Raw genomic sequence first — 7,526 nt, 5'->3', positions numbered from 1 at the left:
TCAGAAGCTGAGACCACTTCTGGTCAGGAATGTCAGGGACAGTCATTCTAACATGTTTTAGCATTGTTAACGCTGTTAAATAGCAGTTTAATTAATTTTAGTTAGCTGTTATAAGATGTAATAAAACAGTCTCCATGCTGTACAGCTGCTGCTCTCCCAACCTGTGATTCTGAGGAGGGTATCACGCACAGGCTGGGGCCCGTAACCGCACCTTCTCTCCAATCAGCCAGGAGGACTCAGAAGCCACCGGACTCATGCCAGCGCTGTTCCTGTCTGGGGGATGCTTCGGGGTGCTGGGAGTGCCCGGCCAGGCCCCACGTCTCCGATGTTCCCCAGCGTGGCACCGTGACCGCGTGTGCCAGGTGAGGAGCCCCCAGCCGGGGTGTGCCCCCTTGCAGCGGGACGTCGGGGCGTCCTTCCCGCGAGGTGGGTGTGAGGAGAGGGGATCTGCAGTGTCCGTGCCGGTAAGATGAGGAGCTAGAAATACAGCCTGGATAAATCTGCTTCACCTAACTCAGATTTGAATGTTCTGTCCTACAGATCGCAAAGTTGGATGTCTCAGGTTTTCAGAAAATCCTCATGGTTTCCCTGCCTCTGGTGTGTGGAGTCAGAGCCAGGTAAGCTGGAGTGAGCTGCAGGAATTTAGGAAAAGCACAGGCAGAGCGAGTGCCTTGGGCACCCTTGCAGTCAGCCCCGGTGCTGTCATGCCCCAGCTCATCCCTGTGTAACCCTCTGCTTGAAAATCGGCTGGGCCAGGGCTCACAGCCGTAGCTGAGCCAAAAACCTTTACAGTGTGGTGGTGTTGGGTCTTTGTGCAAGCTCGGGGCTGGGGGAGGTCTGGTCACGCCTCTCAGGTGGAACAGGGCTGCCAAAATGAACTCAGCCTGCGCATCCTGTTGCAGCTGTGTATTTGGCTCTCCCCAGGCATGCAGGAGCCACCAGTGAGAAGTGTTTCGTTCTGGACATCAGAGAGTGAGCCTGAAGTGGAGGAGGACAACAGAGGAGCGTCAGACCAGGTGCCTTTTTCCTTGCCTTTCCTTCCCACACAGCTAAGCAAGCTGGCATGGCAGAAAGAGCAGGGCTGTGCCAGTTCGGGGAGAAACTTGTGAGCACCCCAGGAGTGGGGCTTGGCCCCGACCAGCCAGAGAGCGCCGGAGCCGGTGGCGAGCAGGGCCCGGGGGGGGGGCTGTGCAGCCGCCAGGTGCTGGTGAGTACATCCAAGCCTCCCCGCTTATACCGGGAAGGCATCTGGAGGTGTCTTGCTCCTCCCGGTGGCCAGGTTAACGCTGAGGCTCGGCCTCGTTGTGCAGTGAGCTCACTGCAGCGCTGCCCTTTGCGTTTTTAACAGGCTGTAGGTATCCCCGCTCCTGTCTGCCGGCCTCGGAAGCACCCTTAGTTATGCCCAACTTGATTTCCAAACTGATAACGAAGGGCTTTTGCTGAAACGTCGTTACACTATTTTTCAGTCTGCCCTGTCAGCCCCAGCAGATTGGGTTTGGTTAATTAGTTACATAGTCAAGGTAGTCCAGTAATTTGCTCTCATTGGTATGCAAATGACCTGTCCTCTCTTTTGTCCACACTCTTGACGTGCAAGATACCGTTCGCCTCAGTGTTTACAATCAGTTGTCTAGTTAGACTTCACAGTGGATTCATAAAACATTCTGAAAAGGGAAACAATGGCTTTTTAGGCTGAAAGGGCAAATGCAGTGGGACTCAGGCTCGTGCTAGTGCCAGTGATTGCTCAGCTGTGCCTCTGATGCTGCCTCAGCTACACCTGGGCAGGCACCAGGCAGGGTAGGATTGCTGTGTGGAAACTGATGGGTTGAATTGCCAGGACGCTTGAGGAGCAGCACCTGTGAAGGAAATCTGCTTTCCCCATTTCCTAGTTAGTTTGGATTCTCCACTCCCCATCAGAGGTTTGCAAGAGTACTACGTGATGGTCAGTAAGCTTAGCAAACTTGGATGAATGGATTGGGGTGGTGGCGGTGCATGTTTCAGGCTGAGACACAGGAAGCACATTTCAGTGTGACTGTACAACACAACTGGTAAGTTGCAAGGTGGTGGAACCTGTGTCTTGGTGGGGCAAAAAAACAGTGGGCATGGTGCAGGTTTAGTAAGTCATTAAAAGTGTTACTGAGCTGTAGCAAAAGTTATGTCCAAGCATGCATCGAAAAAAAAAAAAAAGTAAACCAGAAGCTTAAAAGTAAAGCAAACTTAAGACTATTATATTGAAAACAGGATTGCTAAGGTGTACTGGAAAGTGTTTGTCTGGGCTTTCCTTTTTCTGTGTAATTATGCTATGCCTACACTGTCTTCTTGACTGTACACGCAGCGTGCTTGCCTACACAGTCTCCTACTTCAGTACCGACCTGCTAGGCAAGGCAAAGCACTCAGCTCTTTTATCACTGCTTGTTTCATAGCCTGCTTTCTTACTGCCAGGATTTTTGAAAAGAAGAAGTTGTGGAGGCAGAATGTTAACTATAGAAGTGCTTGGCTATTGCTTGAGACTTACGGCATTATTTTTTGTTTTGCTTGTTTCTGCTGATTTGCCTGGGCAGGCTGATGTGCCAGGCTGTTGTTACGAACAGTATCAGGACCATGCCTGACGGGAGTGAAAGGCACAAGGGCATTAAAAGGGACAAAGTCAGAGCTGGAAAGTTTTATGGAGCATAAACAGTGATGAAGCCTTTGAACACCCCACAGTGCCAACTTGCTCAGACTCCTCTTTCTGAGCTATTTAGGAGGCACGGGGGAGATCCCTCATAAACATCCCAACTAGGGGATGTCTGGATCAGGCAAGTGGGGTCTGGGGAGGTTGGAAGCGAAGGCACCTGGACTTCCCTGGGCTGAGCACATCTCCAAGCAGCCGCCAGCTTTGCTGCCTTCCCTCTGCCCCTGAGCAGCGCCCGGTGGCAGTGGCGAAGCAGAAGGCACTGAGAAGGCACCGCTCGCTGCTCAGCAAGGCTTTTGGCAATGCGTGTAACAGCTAGGGAGGGGTGAGGTGGTACCTTCCAAAAAACAAACCCAAACCAGTGCTGTCAGCATGGCTTGGGGGGCTAAGTTTTTATTGTTGTTGTTGTTGTATTTTCTTTATGAAACTGTAAAGCATTTCTAGGTGAGGTAGAGCTTCTGAAGACAGAAGGCAGTCAGTCCTTGGAATAATAAATAAATAGACTGCTGTAAGATGTGGCATTAATAAACTCTGGGTGCCAAAGTTGTTGTGTTTGGCAAAATTGGTGGTAGACTGGAGAAAACACATGAAACCTAACTGAGCACGCTGTTAGAGCTGTTCTGGGTTGCAGAAAAGGGGGCAGGAAGCAGGGGAGATTTCTTTGGTTTGATTTTTTTCTGCTGGCACTGGGTAGAGGTGAGAATTTTGGGGTGATGAAACTTCACTGGGACACTGCATCTTGCTGAAATAAATTCCTGTTGCTGCAGGGACTCTGCAGCTTTGGGGGACAGCTGTCTAAGGTAGAATATCTTGTTTAAAAGTTTCTTAGAACTTGCTAAAAGAAGAATGCTGAGGGGTGGGGGGTGTTGGTAATAAGAAAGAAGGTCCTGTAGAAGAGAAAGCAAATGTGTAGTTGTAGCTGTGCTACACACGTCTCCCATCCCAATCCAAGCTCCCACCATGTAGGCAAAAGGACAGAGTGGCACCAGATACACTTCGTAAAGAGCTTATCCTCTTTTATAGGGATAAATACATGATTAAAAGCTCTAACAGTCACGAGTAACAGCTGAGGGATGGCTGCATGCTCTCCAGTACAGAGAGCCATTATACTTGGGTGTTTTTACAGCCAGTAGACTAGGGAAATGCTCCACTGCCCCTCAGGAACCACCTCTGGGCAGAGCTCTCCTGCAGAAACACAAATGAGGCTTACCTAAAAACTTGGAAGAGCCATCTCTGCAAAAGCTGACAACAGCAAAAAAAAACAAAAACAAACAAACAAAAAAAACCCACCACACAAAAAAAAGGCAAGTAAGATAGCAAGCTCTGGAAGAGGGAGAGTCACTGCTCTAGAAGAGGAGCAGCAGGAGGATTTTTTTATAGGTTTGGAGGACGAACTGGGAGTGCTGGAGGAGGATCTATCCTGGAAGCCCAGCAGTTCTGCTAGATTTTAATGTTAGCTGCAGCACGATCAGGACTAAAAATGTAGGATGAAACTTTATTTTTTAACGCTTGTCATAGGCCTACTTCTGTTCCCACTCCTCCTCTGAAGCTGAACTGCCAGCAGGCTCAGCATGTGACGATAGGTGTTCTTAGGCATGCACTGTATATAATTTAAATCTCTGCTTAAAGTCATCTAAGGGACATCAGCAGTCTATTTGGTGATGACCTATTTACTTTAAAACTACTGCTTAGTACAAAATCCATGCACGCTCATCATTGAAACGTTAATTACATATCATGCTCTCTTCCCAGACAGCCCGGTCCTTAGGGCTCTGTGTTCTGTCTCTGAAATTACCTTGGAGGGAGAGAAATTATTTCCAAATTGCTCCACAGAATGCCTTGACAATCAGTATTTATTCATATGTTACATTTAAACATAAATAATGGAGCAATAAAGAGAATAGTCTGCTCTTGACAAAAATAAATAAGTTAATACACAATATTCATAAAATACAATTAGACAGAACGTTTTAACAAGTACAACAAAGTTTGCGGAGGATTTTTTTTAAACAGAGTAGAGTGGTATAGTACATTCCCAACAAAGAAAAATAGTGCAGTTTTTATTTTTTACATCACTTTCTCAGGCTCTGTGAATTGGAGGGCTTTTTCGCTCATCATTTTTTTTTAAATACTACTTCACTTTTCAAGTGAACAGACAAACACACAAACTGAAGCGCTTTGGAGACCTTTCAGCAGCCATGCACTGGCCTATAAAACAGTTTGATGCACAGCTATAAGTAATGTGAGCTTGCCTGCGGTACAACTCCTTGGCTTCTAATCCTGAGCACACCCTAACTGTGGGAGCATGTGGCGGGTGGGGAGTAAAGCTTATCACAACTTTCTTCCTTCTGTAACTCCCACTGCTATTATTTTAGTACTGTTCTGTGTAGAAAGGGGGTTTCCTTCTAAACCACCTCCTCCTCCACAGCACCTTTTTCAGAATTATGTAGGCACATCTGTTGTCACTTGTTTTGTGACCATGATGCTTGTGAGTGTGGAGAACAACAGGCTTGGTCCCACAACAGCAGCGAAGGCGCGTGTGCCTACACCAGGGGCCTTACGACCTGGTCTGGGGAGCAGGGGCCGAAGTGATGCAGGCTGTGTGACGACAGAGAGAGGGATGGATTGGGCTGTTTGTTTTTCTTTACCTTCCCATCAAATCTTCAGAGACCAGTTTAAGGGCTTGGTCATTGAGCTGAAAAGCACTTTGCGTCCATTTGGACTATGATTTATAATTTTTATTTTCCTGCAATCATAAAAAGAGATCTAAGCACAGATGATTGCTCTAGAACCAAATCCCTCTTGCACGTGCAAGTAATGCTCAGCTCATGAGGCCCCAAAGGCAGTACAAATGTAGTGCAAAAAGCAAGAGGAAACTGCTCACTGTTTGTGCAATAACAAGAGCAGAGTCACCGCTCAGGATTTAAATCTTCGGAGTAATTTGATTTCCTACACCCATTTTGCTAACAATCTGATTTTAGAAGCTCATGTGAGCTGATCTAATCAATATAAACTTCTAAAAGCAGAGTTGACAACTGTTTTCTCTATGAGGCTCAATGGAAACAAAGCTGTGTAACCCTGCGTGCTCTGAATGATTTAAAAAAAAAATCAGATTCTTTTCTCTTTTTTTTTCTTCTTCTAAATCACTGAGGTTCTAATAGCCAAGGGTGGAATAGTTAAAAGTGCTTAAGCTAAATCACTAGGATTTCTAGGAGCACAGGTCACATGTATCTATGAAATGTACAGTTAACTTTATTTGCAACAAAACTGCTCCCTCCCTTCATCTCTTGTGCTAATACAGAGATACACTTTTACTTAGAAACAACACCTACCCTGCGAAAGTAGTTAAGAGTATACATGATAAATGTTATCCAGTGTGATGAAGTGCTAAGATGGCAATAGAGTTGTTTAAAGCTCCACGGCAGAGCCTCAGCTAACTCTAAGTCACCTTCGATCTCTATAGAGCATGGATTAAAGCCTATGCTGCTACTTAAAGCATGCAGCCAAGCACAAGAAAGAAATGGCACAGAACTGCCATGGGGTGCATGGATGGCTCGACAAACCAGCACAGTGCTACAGCAAAATGGAGCCTGTGCAACAATTTGAATGGCTTAATCTAGCAAGCACTGACACCTGCTTGAGTTAATGAGTGCCTGGTTTGTGTTTGCAGGATCCCAAGGAAAGTCCTCCCAGAAAGCTTTGCAGAGCAGGGAGGAGGAGGCTAGTAGTGAGCAGTGACTAAACCGGAGGAGGTGAGGCTCTGTGGTGTCTGCTCCGTAAGTAGCGACTGAACTTCATGGGATTCCACACAGATGCAGAGTGTGGGACTTGCTAACATGAGCAAGGAAACTGTTTCTGTGTGCTCAACTTGTGTTAACCTGAACTATATTGGGCAGATTTGTCATTTGGGAATACTTCCAGAGTAAGTTTGCAAAGTAAAGCGAGGGCATGTTTGTGGCATGTGTAGGCCATGAAGACTCAACAGCATGAGCTGTCAGCAAAGGCTAACCCACGTTTCTAGCCAATGCTGCCAGATCTTCACTGCTCATCTTAATTATGTTATTTACTATACGGCTGTTCTCCCAGTTGGTAACCTTGTTTATTTTACTTGCTGCTAAATACTCTGGTGAATATAAATTCAAATGTTTTAGTAACCGGAGCTGCATATGCATTCTCTTCCACTTTCAAGGCATAGTCCACAAACTGCGTCCATATATGTGCTCTTCCAAGGACCCAGTTCAATGCTTGTGACACTTGAGTACTGGATCAGGGCCTACCTCCTTGAAAAGCTCTGTCAGAGCACAAAATGTGCTATTAAGGGTGCAGTAAGTCAAAATATAAGTGTTCCAGTATGTCACCCCCCCCCCCCCCCCTTTTTAATATCTCAAATATGTAGGTAGACAGTCTTCTAGAGAGAGGGAAATACAAGAATGAAAAAAGATTCCGTCTTGAAATACAAAGTTGAGTGTAACAAGGACTATCAAACACAAACCTTATCTGGTGAAGGAAAAGTTCAATTTTTAAAAGTATTACAAATCTGTTAGATATTTATTACATTACATGGAAGATGCAATTAAAACACCGTTTTGAAGTTACAGTGCAAGAAATGCTCCATCCAATAGCTCACAACAAGGCCCACAATGACAGTCTGTTCATTATCACTTATTTTCAATCAATGTCTGCACTTTGTAGACAAGGTCTCTCGCTATCCTCAGTATTTCCTGGGCATTATGATGCTCTGCCATTTCTAAAAGACACAGACAAACGTTCTTAACTGTCAGTGACAGGAACTTTTGTGCCCTAGCATTGATAGTACTATAACATTAGCATTGATTAGTTAGTGTAACACGAGTAG

The 7,526-nt window shown here is 45.9% G+C and overlaps 1 protein-coding gene and 1 long non-coding RNA gene across 8 annotated transcripts in view; one reads left to right on the top strand and one right to left on the bottom strand.

Annotated features, from left to right (window-relative positions):
* Positions 1-521: 521 nt before the first annotated feature.
* LOC121057799 lies at positions 522-6,424 on the top strand. Its single transcript, XR_005813960.1, has 4 exons — positions 522-617; positions 925-1,016; positions 1,915-2,045; positions 6,342-6,424. It is a non-coding gene; the product is annotated as an uncharacterized LOC121057799 (long non-coding RNA).
* SGSM2 (small G protein signaling modulator 2) overlaps positions 4,507-7,526 on the bottom strand; it is a 51,185-nt gene continuing 48,165 nt past the window's right edge. For 6 of the 7 annotated variants that reach the window (XM_040532445.1, XM_040532448.1, XM_040532450.1 and 3 more), the window contains one exon: positions 4,507-7,418. In XM_040532445.1, the coding sequence (XP_040388379.1) occupies positions 7,330-7,418 (89 nt within the window). In that variant the 3' untranslated portion in view covers positions 4,507-7,329. The remainder of the gene's footprint in view (positions 7,419-7,526) is intronic. The other variant, XR_005813959.1, reaches the window with a different exon arrangement.

The sequence above is a fragment of the Cygnus olor genome, chromosome 20 (assembly GCF_009769625.2).
Source record: "Cygnus olor isolate bCygOlo1 chromosome 20, bCygOlo1.pri.v2, whole genome shotgun sequence".
NCBI lineage: Eukaryota > Metazoa > Chordata > Aves > Anseriformes > Anatidae > Cygnus > Cygnus olor.
This window is presented reverse-complemented; position numbering and strand designations above follow the sequence as displayed.